Source organism: Pelodiscus sinensis, chromosome 3, assembly GCF_052426305.1.
Source record: "Pelodiscus sinensis isolate ZL-2025 chromosome 3, ASM5242630v1, whole genome shotgun sequence".
Taxonomy (NCBI): Eukaryota; Metazoa; Chordata; order Testudines; family Trionychidae; genus Pelodiscus; species Pelodiscus sinensis.
This window is the reverse complement of record NC_143054.1, coordinates 190,146,854-190,161,655: the sequence shown is the minus strand read 5'-3', so window position 1 is coordinate 190,161,655 and position 14,802 is coordinate 190,146,854. Positions and strand designations below refer to the sequence as shown.

The 14,802-nt window shown below is 42.4% G+C and overlaps 2 protein-coding genes across 12 annotated transcripts in view; one reads left to right on the top strand and one right to left on the bottom strand.

Moving 5' to 3' along the window:
• The window catches only part of SEL1L2 (SEL1L2 adaptor subunit of SYVN1 ubiquitin ligase), a 63,421-nt gene extending 49,726 nt beyond the window's left edge, over positions 1 to 13,695 (bottom strand). For all 7 annotated transcript variants that reach the window (XR_016349025.1, XR_016349026.1, XM_025180472.3 and 4 more), the window contains exons 1-2: positions 13,082 to 13,695; positions 2,908 to 2,957 (exon numbers count right to left, since the gene is read on the bottom strand). Coding sequence is in view for 5 of the 7 variants with exons in the window: in XM_025180472.3 (XP_025036257.3) it covers positions 2,908 to 2,957; positions 13,082 to 13,136 (105 nt within the window). In the remaining 2 variants the exon portion in view is untranslated. The remainder of the gene's footprint in view (positions 1 to 2,907; positions 2,958 to 13,081) is intronic.
• Positions 13,696 to 14,305: 610 nt separating this feature from the next.
• Positions 14,306 to 14,802, top strand: part of MACROD2 (mono-ADP ribosylhydrolase 2) — a 1,386,515-nt gene continuing 1,386,018 nt past the window's right edge. For 2 of the 5 annotated variants that reach the window (XM_075925640.2, XM_075925639.2), the window contains exon 1: positions 14,308 to 14,557. In XM_075925640.2, coding sequence (XP_075781755.2) covers positions 14,512 to 14,557 — 46 coding nt within the window. In that variant the 5' untranslated portion in view covers positions 14,308 to 14,511. Of the gene's footprint in view, positions 14,558 to 14,802 lie in introns of all 5 variants that reach the window. The other 3 variants (XM_075925642.2, XM_075925641.2, XM_075925638.2) reach the window with 3 other exon arrangements.

Below are 14,802 nucleotides of genomic sequence, written 5' to 3'. Positions count from 1 at the left end.
TATGTCTAATTTGCATCCCTTTTACAAAAAAGGGATGCAATCTAGACGTAGCCTTGGAGTTTTTCCTGGGGGCTATTACAACACTCCTTATGCAAGCAGAAAAGACAAGAGGGGCCGAGGTTACAGACAAAATTGGACTCAATACAGTCGGAGTAGCTAACATCTGCTTGTCCAAATAGGTCATTCCTGTTAGTACAAAACAGTCAGCAGGGAGAATCTGTTCAATTAAATGTCACAAACCCCTTTCATTGATAAGGTTTGAATAGTGAGGTCATTAATTCAACAGGATAGAAACTCTAAAGGAAATGCTGGATTACCATATGTTTTTGTGACAAGAAAAAGTTACCTGAAACTGATGTCTAAAAGCAATAGGGTTTTATTAACAAATGGAGACCACCAAATGGAAATTACCCACTATTTAGACTCCAAGATGGTATCTCCCCTAAATCATTGAAGGGTTTCGGTCTCAATGGTCAGATCATTGGCTGCTGTAAACTTGAGTAGCTTCATTGACTTAAACAAATTGAGGACCTGGCCCATGGACATCAAAGTCTCCAGAAAGCTAAAAGGGAAGAGTTAAGTTGTTGTCTTGTAACAATACGTGCTAGCTAACCTGGTAAAAAGGAGCCACAATACAGCCATAACTGGCACTTCATGAATACTCTTAGACCTCATCTACACAAAAGGAGAAAGTTGACTTAAGATACGCAACTGCAGCTACGTTAGTTACATAGCTGGAGTCGAAGTATATTAAATCACATTTTGGCACTGTCCACACAGCAGGAAGTTGTTGGGAGCACACTCTCCTTTTGACTTGCCTTACTCCTCATAGGAGCAGGACTACCGGCACTGATGGGAGTGTCCTCTCATTTTGAATTAGTGTGTCTTCACTAGATATGCTAATTCGAACCCTGGAAGATCAACTGTGGCAGCTTTGATCTTCTCTGTAGTGTAGACAAGCCTTTAGTGAAGAGAGCTGCTTCAGCAGGTGCAGAGCTCCTCCACACCCTCCCAAGAGACCCCAAGGTAGAAAGCTTATTAAGATTTAAGGGGGAAGATTAAAGATGTTCTGTGTCATTCCTCAGCATACAGTAGAAAAAAATGATTTTAGTCTCTCCACTAGCTCAAAAATGGCTAAAAGAATCTTTATGGACATGTTCCAGAAGTACTCACTTCTAGACTGAAAGTAGACATAGACATTATTAATAAGAGATTAAGAACTTGACTTCAAAAACTTAAGTTATGATGAAAATTGTCTTGCAATATTAGTTGAGACAGCCTACCATAATAAGCTTTTAAAAATGTATGAGGCAGAGTTCAAAAACAGAATTCTGGCTACTGTTTCATAAATTGTAGAAGTCCCCCATGTTGAACATATATTTCTCTTGCTGCTGTTTGGCATAATGTTTACTAATCCAAAAATCGCAATTTTAGTTCTCAAATGCATTGTAAGCAATGTCTACAGAGATAGCTGAATTATTTAACAAATGAATATTTCTTTCAGACTGATGCTCAGATAAGAAGTCTTTATATTGTTTCACTTGAAGAATGGCCACAAAAACAAAAATGATTCAGTCTAAACTAGACAAGTCTTTAACAGAAATAGATTAGAATTTAAAGGGTTATGAAAAATTTGTTCTCTGTACCAAAACCATAAGCACACATGAAGTTTCTTCCAAATAGCTTTTTATTTTAAGTAAAAACAATAAAATTCAACTTGTTTTCTGAACAAAATGGGCTCATGTTTCAAGAAGTGCACTACTATAAATAGTTGTGTGTGTCATCCAAGCAAATTTGATTAACGTATTTTATACTTACCACAACTGAAGCTTTAAACTTATAACTGATCACATCTGGTAAACATGGTTTTAAAAGATTGCACAACCACTTGATCAATTGAGGCCAAAATATTTAAATATATCTCCCAGTTATGATTGGTTCAATTTTGGGGAGTCTAGCCTGAGATAGCTTAAGTCAGATCCAATATCCATTGAAATCAATAGAATCCTTTCCACTGACTTCTGTGGGCACTGAATCAGGGTCCTAAAACCTGCCTTTCAGAAATGCGTATTTCATCATAGGGGGATGCAGATGTTCAAGTCCAAAGTGCCTTAATATTGGACTTCAAATCTGACAAACTGAAAATCAGTGGACACTTTTAAAAATGTGTATATCCTCATCCTTGATCAATCCAACATAGTTTCTTCTACCATTGCAACACGTTTGTTTAAATTACTTAATCGTAACTGGGCAGGCAATGAAGTTTTTGGGTGTAAAAAGTACAAAATAATAAAGTGCTGTAAAACTTAAAACAAAAATTCAGTTTTCTCCAAATTTCAGTTGTGTTGACATATCCCCCAGACTTCTCTCGAGTACCCTAAAGGGTACTCCTACCACTGGTTGAGAAACACTGACCAAGATGGTCTCCCTGGATAGGAGAGTTTGCTAACTGAGCTTGCATACCTAGATTATGCAGGGTGTGCCAATTGAACTGTATCAGCATTTTGACTTGATGCAGAGGGAGCACATAACTCTGACAATGTGTGTAATCAGTATGCAATCACCATGAACCTCACTCCACGTGTCCTTGCTTTATGTGCATGTCACTTTTGAAATACCAGTAGGAAAAAAACTATATGGATGAAAACCAGCAGAATCTGGCCACCCTGTGTGTGGGCAACAGTAAACAAAATGTCTCGTGGGCTACAGATAGAACTGCAGTGGACATCTACCCGCCAATTGGTTAGGACTGGCCCTACTTCAGACTACTGTAAAGTCCTTATTTAAAGCATCATTTTACACCGATTAAGAGAAAAATAGATAATCTCCATATTATAAACCATAGTTAGTTTGGGAGGAAAAGCCTGAAGCAATCAACCCATAAACTCCACCTTGAGATGTATTTACCTGTTTTGAAACATTGTTTTCCTTCGGGTTTTCAAAATTTTTTTCTGTTTCTAAAAATAACAAAAGCCATCAGAAAATGCATTTTGTTATACATTTAATTTCTGATCAAACAAAATGTACTCTTACATATAAAGATTAATTTTGTTATTCTTTTAATTGAGCTTTTGCAGATAATTCTAATATACCAATTCCTCAGTAGGACCCTAGTTAGAATACATGGACAGTGTCAGAGATGAAATGTAACTGTGCACGCTCACCATGGTCCCCTGGTACAGAGCTCCAGTACAAAGGCTTCCAGGCTTTATGCAGGGACCACTGTAGGACCTGGAGAAGATTACCTTTACCACAGGTTAGAGGGTAAATTTAAAGTGTAGTATAGTTCTGCAGTCCTCCATGACAGCTCTTCCAGCTCCTGGGCTAGAATAATGGACGTCACCTCTGCAGTTCCCTACAATAAGTAAGCATGAACTGAAATGTTCCTCTGTGGTTAGCTCATAGTGCTACCACCTGCAAATAACCTGAAAAACAACCGTGCCACTATTCAAAAAATGTTGAAAAAATCCTGTATTTCCTTTAGGAGAATCATCTGACCTTTACATTTATAATATTTTTCTTTTGTTATAAGCTCTGTATAACAAAATAAAGAGATAAAGACATCATACACTGTAGGATAGGGAAGGAAAGAAAAAGCATAAAGGTGATAGCGTTATGAGAGAATTGAATATGATATAACCTGCAGCCACCTTGTGTACTTAGCCCCCATAAGCTAGCAATGGGAATTACAGTATCAGGAGAAACCTGGCCTTGACTCAGACAGACAAAACGAACAGCTGCTAACTGCAGTTTTACTGCTTCAGGGGGTAGCTGAGTTAATCTGTTACAGAAAAAAACAGCAAGCAAATGGTCTGGTAGCACTTTATAGACTAACAAAACATGTAGATGGTATCATGAGCTTTTGTGGGTACAGGAAACTAACTAGGATACTAACTAACTAGGATAGCTAAAGTGAAAGGACAGATTCATGAGAAGCAGTGGAGAATCTAGAAAACTGATCTTGATTCTGGGTGCCTGTGTTCATAAGGTTTTTTGCTGAGGCTACTTTGCTGATAAGGAGAATAATGAATTATTATTGGCTATTGCTAGGGAAATTTAGTCTAGTAGGGTTTATAATGAGTTATGTGCCTGAGAAAAATCTATAGAGAGTTTAGTTACGGGCATTTTTTTGTTAATAAGGAATCACTGACATGAAATTCCCCAACAGCTAAGAGAGAGGTTGGTCACTGGAACCCTGTTGTCAATCAATGTCACCTCACACTTAGAGTAACTAATTATGGGGTGTGCTAAGACTATTTCTATTTTAGATGTGTGCTTTGTACTCAGTAAAAAACAATATTTTTGGTAGAAGCATTCTTGTGTGTAACAATCATTTATCACACAGAGGTACTGTGTCTCCCACTGATTTATTTCCTGAGATCACTTGGAAAACAGGTTAATTACCACAACTTTGGGTTCAGATAACCGTGGGTAACAATAACATTATAGTTACATACCAATGCCTACGTTGTATCTGAATTCTTAGATTTTTTTAAATTGGTAAATGACTTCCCTAACTGTACCAAAACCTAGCTACTATTATTTAGCTGAGGTATTTTTGAAAAATATCTGAAAACTTGGTCATTCCCATTTATACTACAAGACTGACCTGATATAATTGGATTCACGTCTTTACTTTATAATTTGTTTTATAATTGTGATATATAAATGTAAGGGGAAAATATGGTACTACAGTCATTTATCATGCAATATAACACTAAGAGCTTTCTTCCTTTTTTGTAGCTTTAATGCAAATTTAAGAGCTTTAATCTCTTACTATATATTTTAGAAACATGCATGTGTCTGTCTGTCCATCTGTGAGTCCATTTGTTCAAGAACGCCTCCTAAACGGTAAGAGCTACGACCACCAAATTTGATATGCAGCTTCTTTTTAACATAACTTAAAGCAAGGTCAGGGTTTAGTTGTGCTAGGATAATAGGAACATATGTGTGGAATTCAATTGTTTCTCAGAAAATGGAAAGGGAGGAGTCTGGTAGGAGGGACAGTTATGCTACAGAATACCCATAGGGAGCAGAAATGCGGACCGGAACAGCTATTTACTATATAGTTCAGAGAGTTTGTCTGTTCATGAGTCTGTTTGTGTGTCTGTCTGTCCTCCAGCTGGGGCACATGCACCTATCTGCTAGCTGTGCCTGCTGCAGCTGCAGAGGCCATGGAGAGGTGCTTCTCACTTGTTCCCAAGCTGCTGTGGTCAGAGATGGCTGAGGCTGGGGCTGTCCTCTCTCTCTAGGACCACCCCAGAAGAATGATTTAAATGAAGAAAAACAAAACTTATTTGAGTTAAGAGCCTGAGCAACAGCAGGTAAATCTAGTTACATTTTATAAATACTTAAGTACTATTAATTTTTTAAAGTGAAATATTAAGTGTGGAATTCTACACAACTCATTGAGCATAGAACTTTTAGAATTCAAATTTTATAGGGAATCTGTACTTCACAAACATGGTATTTTAGAATTTTTTTAATGGTGTCAGCTTCTAGTAACATTTCATTTTGACTGAGAAATGAATTAATTTTAAATTATCTTCTCTTTAAACATTGACAATGTTCTTGCAAAAAATGGTTATTTTTCTATATTGTCACTGTTGCTCTTTGAGATGCGGGCACATACGTGGTCAAGTCAGGTGTGCAGGCACCCAGCAAACTAACGCTGAAGAACTTTGAATAGTAGTATCCATCAAAGCAGCACCTATCCTTTGGCCCTTGTAGTCCCCCCACCCTTGGCTATATAACGGCAGTGGTGCCCCCAAACCCCTCAGTTTCTTTGCATTGGCATTCACACACGAAGGCTTGGAGGCAGAGGGCATGAAGGATGGATTGTGGAATCCATGACTGCACCCACATCTCAAAGAATGGCAGTTACAATATAGGTAAGCAACTCAGCTGTAATTGCTCATATCAGAGAAAAAAAACTTGAATTCTCAGACTTATAGGGACCTCAGTGTAGGGATGTTAAATTTCGATTGATTAACTAACTGAATAATCTATGAGATTACAAAGCAGAAGCACCGCATGGAGCCTGGGGTCTGTGGGGGACTCAGGGTCCCGCGCTGGCCCAAGGCTCCATGCTGTGCTTCCTCTTTGAAATGCACAAGAGCCCCCGCTGGAAACTCTTGTACATTTCAAACTCAGAATGCTGTGTGGAGCCCAGTGTCAGGCTCCATGAGGGCGCTTCCACTTTGAAATGTACAAAAGCCCCAGCGGGGACTCCCCGGTAGTCCCGGACTCCACGCAATGTGCCAACTTTCATATGTACAAGAGTCCTGAGCGGGGGCTTTTGTGCATTTCAAAGAAGAAGAGCAGCATGGAGCCTGGGGCCAGTGTGTGACTCTGAGTCCCCGGCTGACCCCAGGCTCCATGCGGTGCTTCCGCTTTGAAATGTACAAGAGCCCCAGTGGGGACTCTCTGGGAACTTCCCACTTGCCCCGGGCACCACATGGCATTCCAACCTTGAAATGTACAAGATTCCCTGCTGGGGTTCTTGTACATTTCAAAGAGGAAGCACCGCATGAAGACTGGGGCCTGCAGGGCACTCTGAGTCCTTCGCTGGCCCCAGGCTCCTTTTTGCGGAAAACAAATCTCAGCTGTCTACACTGGCCCTTTTGCGCAAAAGGGACTTTTGCCCGAACGGGAGCAGCATAGTATTTCCGCAAAAAGCACTGATTTCTTACAGTAGGAAGTCAGTGCTTTTGCGGAAATTCAAGCGGCCAGTGTAGACAGCTGGCAAGTTTTTCCGGAAAAGCGGCTGATTTTCCGAAAAAAACTGGCCAGTCTAGACACAGCCTATGATTTTAAACTTCGGGAGCTATACTGGAGTTCTGTAGCCATGAGGCCCTTATCATCACAGCTAAGGTTGTAAGTAAACAAAGCATCTATTGCATGCAGTGCTGATGGCAAAAAAGTCTTGGTCACCAAATGGTCTTCTGTAATAAATGCCTGCAACTCTTCCCTAGAACATTCTGGGAAGTGCTGAAAACATTGTGTCCCAATTTACAAAGTCATATTTAAACAATAATGCTCGCTGGTTGGCTGCATGCACTTACAATGAGGAGGTTTAATACGTTTTCCTCCGCTCCCATAAAATTTAACTTTTTAGACTTTGTTTTTAGGAGTAGACTTATACCTTCTCTTGCCACACTCATTTGCCACAGTCACAACCAGTGAACTAAAATGTGCCTAACGTTGTATGAGGACATAATATCACTTGTCAATATGTTTGTAGACACTGGAGTATTCCACAGAGATTTGGCAGGCTTCGGTATCATTTCATTTATAGGGAGAGTAATTCTCCCTGGAGCTAAACACTGAAGAATACCCACTAACTTATTAATAGGGTTTGTTATTGGCATTTGTAGTGAAAATCATGAACACATCACGGGCAACAGACCAAAAGTCATAGAAGCCTGTGACCTTCCCATGATTTTCACTAAAAATACCCTTTTGCCTAAAACCTTCTAGAAAAATTGAGCCCATGGCAGACAGCTGGCATGTAAAATTTCAGACCAAATATTTATATTTTGGCAAAGTTATAAGCAAATGAAAACAGAGTATTATAAAGCAAAATACTGGACAATCTTAATAGTAGACAGTGCTGATTATAAGCCCATATATCTTACAGAAATTCTCTGGGTCTGAAAGAGGACTAGGGGTTGTCCTTTTCCAAGAGGCAGATGGAGATGAACACATAATTGTGTATATAAGCTGGAAACTCTTCCACCTGTGGGAAAGTGATCTCAGTAATAGAAAAAAAAGTGATTGGCTGCTGAATAGGCAATCAAGAATCTCTGGTACTACTTCCTAGCAAATTAGTGTATATTAGTTACTGATTATGCCCCCTTATGTTGGCTGAATATGATGAAAGAAACAAACCAGACATGATAATTGTTGCTACAACCATATGCCTTTCGAATACAGCCCTAAGCAGAAAACTTGCATCATAACACCAATTTTTCTGCCCAGGGAGGTAACCTGTGCTAGCCAAGGCAGGGGCTTTGGTCTTATAAGGAAGATATGTAATGGTGTTAACAAACCCATATTGAACAAAGGAAGAAGGGGAGGAACATCCCTCCTGTTTACAAGCAGCAGCTTGCAGCTGCCAGAGATGCTAGTTACGGAGGCAGGTACCCACTGCTGCAAGCAATAAAAGAAATAGGGTCTTCTATGAAGGGAAGCATGCAGAGAAAAAAAAGGAAGGCAGAAAGGTAGGAGGAGCAAAGTACTGACAGACCTGCACCAGACAGCCTTCAAGAAAACATCAAAGCAAGGGCAACTGGAAGAGATGACAAACTCAGGAAGTGAAGGGCTGGTAGACTGAAAGGAAGGTGATACTGTAGACACAAACCATGGGGGACCAGTTAGGTGAAGCTGAGGCACTTTGAGAAGTCACCCCAAGAGGCTGTGACAGTCAGCAGCCATGAAGAACAATATACAGATAGATGCTAAATGATTACTATATATTTTATAAATGCAGATTCAAAAGAAAACCATGAACTTCAATGCAGTCAGGGTATGACTACATTTGCACCCTAGTTTGAAGTAGGGACGCAAATGCAGGCATTTGAAATAGTCAATGAAGCGGGGATTTAAATATCCCGTGCTTCATTAGCATGATCTCGCTGGCCCGTTACTCCGATCAACAGCTGTTTCGAAAGTAAAAGTGCACGCCGGGACACGTTAGTTCGAACCAAGGGGTTTGATTCGAACAAACGCGTCCCGGCACGCACTTTCACTTTCGAAACAGCTGGCATTCGGAGTAACGCGCCGGCAAGATCATACTAATGAAGTGCAGGATATTTAAATCCCCGCTTCATTGGCTATTTCAAATGCCTGCATTTGCATCCCTAGTTTGAACTAGGGTGCAAGTGTAGACATACCCTCAGATAAAAAATAAGTTAACGGTACTTTCAGGTACTACTTGAGTCCCATTGTGGTTTTACAACTATGTTTTCCTGTTTTCAAAATGTTTTTCTCTTCCCTGCTTCTGGGTGGACAAATTCATACAAAACAAATAAAAGTTTCTTTATATAAACTGTTAATTTTAAATGTTCCAATGTTGGAGAAAAAGGATGTGCCAAATAGTCTTTAGCAAAAAATAATAAAACTGTGCAATTAGATCTCACAGACATAAAAGTAAATTTTCTTTGGAAAAAAATCTACATCTGTAGAAGCTGAAAAACACAAGATGTATGGACTGAATGCAAATACAATGTCCTAATGTAATTTGAGCCTTAATATATACGTTGGCTTAGAAAAATCTTACTTTGTTTTGTTACTGTATGATTGACACGATAACCTGTGAATAATCTCTCCCAATATCTTGTATCAAACCAGCATCTTTTAAGCAAAAAATATCAGTGAGTTTGATCAAATCAAGAATTTTTCAGTATAGACTTCTAGTGCTGTAAGTCCTAAGTGGAGTACTTGTGAAAGGCGTTGATATGTCCATCATAAGCTAGAACTAACGGTTACTTTTTGGTTGAAATGACAAGCAACTGTTTTTTCTTTGTGATCCTGTCTAATGTCTGTTTTGTGGGCATTGATTCTTTGGCGAAGGGTCTGAGACGTTTGTCCAATGTACATAGCAGATGGACACTTTCAACCAGAAAGGACACAGTCTCAATGACCTGCTAACCTGCATCCTATTTCAGAAGACATTCAAATCTGCACTTGAAAGGGAATCCTCTGAACTGGCATTCATGCTAAAATTCGACACTCTCCGCACTGGACTTAACAAAGACCCCAGCTATCTTACGCATTACAAAGATAGCTTCCCCAATTATCACCTCTAATACTATTAACTCACAGACATTTCCCCTTCCCCACCTCTAATATCATTAACTCACTGGCATTCACCTTCCTTCCCCCCCCCCCCATCCCCCTTCTGTTCTGTAATGTGATTTGTCCTTTTCATGTGTGTTCATTTTTTTAAAATTGTATCCTTTGGTATATATGGTTGTGACTATTTTCTTCCATTATTTGATCTGAGGAAGTGGGTCTGGCCCACGAAAGCTCATCACCTAATAAACCATCTTGTTAGTCTTTAAAGTGCTACATAGTCCTGTATTTTGTTTCAGCTACACCAGACTAACACGGCTACATCTCTATCACTATTCTAGAAGTATTATAGTGTGTGATCTAAAGCCCTATAAAGGTCAGCCTTCCATGAACTGGTTCTAGAACAGGCCTACAATCATTCTGGCAACTTTTTATAACAAAAGACTAGATAATGAGAGAAATCTGGAAATTAAAAGGTAATCAGCCTTGTTTTTTGGGGGGGAGGGTGGCAGATTGCATTTAATTTGTTTGATATTTATAAAATAAATCATTGACAGAGTAAGTTATTAAATAGATCATGTGAATTTTTTTCTCTGCATTTTAAGATCTCAGTATTAGCTTGTTACACTTATTAATTTGTTTTTACCAGAATATAGCAGTCTTTTGTTACTGTCGCAATATAATACAAAACAAATCTTGATATATGTATTCAAAGAAATTTGAGTCAGATTTTGCAACGCGATACATTTTTGCTCCCTGAATATAAATATCTTGTGAAACTTTTTCAGCATGTCCCATTTTTAGATTTTTCAAAACACATTTTGCATGCTTTTTCACACATGCAAATTATTCATTTTATACATCTCATGAAGATGTCCATTTTTTGCACTTAAATATTTCATAATGATCACTTTTGGAACATTTATAGAAGGACTTGATACCATTAAATATTTTCTTTTGTTTATTTTTTTCTACATTTTTCCTTTTTAGATTGCATGTTTGCAACTTAAAAGCAAATAGGTAAATAAAGATTGAAACAACATTCAACAATTTTTGGATAAATTATTTAGAAAGAGGAAAGTCCAAAATTTAGGTTTGTTGGTCAAGACTGACAGAATGTTTCACTATAGAGAAGCCTGATCATGCCAACACTTATGCATGTGAGTTATTTTGCTCAAATGAGAAAAGTTATTTATATGCATAACTATTGGCAGGATTGGACCTAAATATATGTAATTGACTAAAATCAAAACACACATTTAAGTGAAAGTCTGAAATAGTTTTTGATCTAAACTTTAGCTTTTATTTATAAGTTTTATTTTGCTAATTAAGGCCCTGACCCCGCAATTGAGTCTGAATGACCCTGCTCTCTGTGTAACTCTTGATTTCCATGGAGCTCAACCCAGACCAGCCACACCCAGCTCACTGTGTGATCAGGGTTATTGGCCTTGATCATCCAATGTGAGTAGTGAAAGTGGAACTTTATGCCCAAGGACAATACTGATTAAGTCAGATGGGTTATCTATGCCATTTTTGCCTTACTGTTATAAAAATAATTGAAACAAAATTTGTTGTGTTTAGATTTAATATTTCCCTACAATGGTTGCAACTTAAGCAGCACAGTTAAGTACAGGAACTAGAAAGTGAAACTGATCTGAAATGAACTATCAACTATATGTTTCACTTTCCTGTATCTATTGCATGCAAGCTGGGAAATGGGAAAGAACAAGCGCTATTTATATACAGATTATTATGGCTAAACTACATTTTTCAAAATTCTTTCAGTGTTAGAGGTTAAATTCAATATTCTAAAAACACATTTCCTTATGATAATAATACAAACAGGCTAAAATATTTTTAAACTACTCCAATATTATATAACTTGCCCTGCTTAATGGTTTTTTCCTCTCTCATTTCTCTCAGCTTAGAAAGTTTAAAGTTTAATTTTTTTCATACACTTTCTACTCATATTTTGTCTCATGCACTAATACAATACTGCAATGTTTGGGTGCAAATGCGTGTGTGTGTATTCAAGTTTGGAGTTGTGTGTTTTCAATTAAACAATTCTCAGTCTTAGATCATGATAAAAATCTATTTTAAAATCTAAAAGTTGGGTCCAACGTGCCCAGACACTCAAAATAAAATCCTCGCTCTAACACCAAAATCGAATTTGAGATTGCTCAAACTAATTTGTGACCTACAACCTGAAACAATGCAACGCAAAGAGGGTAATTGTTGTACATGTCGGCTGTGTCTAGACTGGCAAGTTTTTCTGCAAAATCATCTGCTTTTGAGGAAAAACTTGCCAGCTGTCTACACTGGCCGCTTGAATTTCCGCAAAAGCACTGACGATCTCATGTAAGATTGTCAGTGCTTTTGCGGAAATACTATGCTGCTCCCGTTCGGGCAAAAGTCTTTTTCCGAAAAACTTTTGCGCAAAAGGGCCAGTGTAGACAGCAGAGATTTGTTTTCTGCAAAAAAGCCCCGATTGCGAAAATGGCGATCGGGGCTTTTTTGTGGAAGAGCCCGTCTAGATTGGCCATGGATGCTTTTCTGCAAAAAGTGCTTTTGCAGAAAAGCATCCTGCCAATCTAGACACGCTGTTCCGAAAATGCTTTTAACGGAAAATTTTTCTGTTAAAAGCATTTCCGGAAAATCACGCCAGTGTAGACGTAGCCGTCTTGTGTTGCCCCCTAATGTCAGGTTGATTTCTGAAGTCAAATGTCCCAGAGGGAAGCCGCTATAACAGATGATTCAGTTGGTTTGTGTGTAATATGGTAATGCAAGATTATAATACCCTCTGTGGCCACAACTGTCATTTTATTGTTTTGCAGTGGCTGTAAAAATTTTGGTGGGATAAATTCTGAAGGTGGCATAATTCTTGGTGGGTTGTTATTTCTAGTAAAGTGATGACAGTGAAATGATCTTAAACGAATAGAGTCACACATTTTAATGACCAGTAATGATGACACAGGGGAGAAACCACAGTTCCAGCGCTGGAGAACCAGACAGTTAACCAGGCACGATGTGTATGTTCAAACTCAGAACTGGAAAATTTCCGAAGTGATTGTAGGTGCCCAGCTGGGGAGAAGAAGGGGCTTGATTTTTTCCATTTTGAAAGAAATCAAACCCTTGAGGGTTGCCTTAAATTGGGCACCCTAGGCCGAGGCACCGAAGCCCACCGGTCTTGTGGAAGTGCCTGTTTGGTTTCGCACGTGACTAAGGCGCTTGCTGGCCCCTGCTCTCAGGAAGGGACAGCTGCGGTCGAGCAAGGTCAGATACCTACTGTGCACTGTGACCCGGAGGGCCAGCAGCAGCAGCGCCACACGCACAGCCTCCATCGCAGAGCAGCTCCTCCTGCTGGGACGCTCCCTCAGGCACCCCCCCCCGGGGGGCAAAGGCTGCAACCTGCACGTACCCTGCCCCAACCCCACACGCCGGGCGGGCTCCACCTTCCGGGCAGCAGCCGCCACTTCAAAGGGCCGAGCTACGGGCGCCGCTTCCAAGCGCAGGCTCGGCCCTGATGCGGTTGCTTAGCAACCGTCCCCTCACAAGCCACCAATCGGCGCCTTCCTTTCCCGGTGACTTTCAACCCGGAAGTGAAACTTCATTCGTTCCCTCCGACAGGGCTGCGGGCCCGTCGGCACGCGCCCAGGTGGGGTGCGAGTGCTGCCGGGAAGCTGCCTGCAAGGAGCCCCGTGCTTGCGAGGGGCGAGGCAGCAGCCCGTGGCGTGTTTGCTGGGGAGCTGCAGGCAGCAGTGTGTGTGTGTGTCGCCTCCCTCTCGAGCCCAGCCTGCCCGCTGTCTGCACACAGCCTCCTCCCGTGGGGGTGTGCGTGGGTGGGGCATTTCGGTGGCTTCTTCCCGCCTTCCACCTGCTCGAGGCGGGGACAAGCTGCCTTTTGAGTCCCGTGCTCGTCTCGCAGCCACACCTGGGGAGGTGGAGACGCAGCAACAGGCCCCTGCAGGAAGTAACCTCCTTCCACCTGTTGCACCTAATCACAGACGGCGCTTGTGTGTGTGTGTGTGTGTGGGGGGGGGGGGTCTCCAAAAGGCTGTGCGGGCGCGCCTGGGGATGGGGGAAGGGCGACTCTTCTCCGGGCGACCCTCTCCCATAACCGTAAAGCGCCCTCGTCCCCAGGGGAGGCAGGATCAGGGGCACCAAGCGAGTCCCCCTACAAAGCAGGGCGCTTGGCTCAAGGGAAAGCCCCTGTTCCTTCCCTGGCAAGAAGAGGCACCTCCCTATGGCCCCCATGGAGCGAGCCAGCTCAACGTCTCCCTCCACCCCATGCGCAGAGAGGGGACCGCCTCAGAGCCGCCCCGCTGCCCCTACGCCAGGAAGGGATGCTCCCGCCGCGAGGGGGTCCCCCACTGCCGGAGCCGCCCGGTGCTCGGCGCTGCCCCGGCCTGTCCCTTTAAGGCCCCTCCCCTCGGCCGCGGCGCTGGAGCGCGTGTGTGCTGGAAGCGGCCCGGCGGGGCGGGGGCTGCTGAGCGGCGGCTGGCGGAGCCAACGGGCGGCGGGGAGGGAGGCGGGCGCTGCGGGGGTGTCGGGTTCGAGCGAGGCGTGACCCAGTTGACAGGCGCGGTGTGAGCCGCAGGGCAGGAGCGAGCCGTGCAGGGGGACGCAGGGGACGGCAGCCCGGGTCACTAGTTCCCCCCCTTATCTCCGGTGAGCCTGGGGAACGTGCAGCTCAAAGCCGCCGCTAGCCACAGCACCATGTACCCCGGCAACAAGCGGAAAAAGCTCTGGAAGGAGGAGAAAGGTACCGGCCCCCCGCACCCCTCTCAGCCGGGCAGGGAGCCCCTTCCCCTGGCTGGGTGGGGAGCCCCGCTGCCTGCCCGCCGGTCCGCTGGAGGGGACACTCCTTCCCCAGTCCTACCTCGCTGGGGCAAGTGCCCTTTCTTGTCCTGTCCCCTTTTCCTAGTGGGCCAAGGTGCCAAGCCCCCCCCCCCCCCCCTTGCTGGGCAGTGTAACCCCCTCCCCGCCCCAGCAGGACAGCTGGTAGGT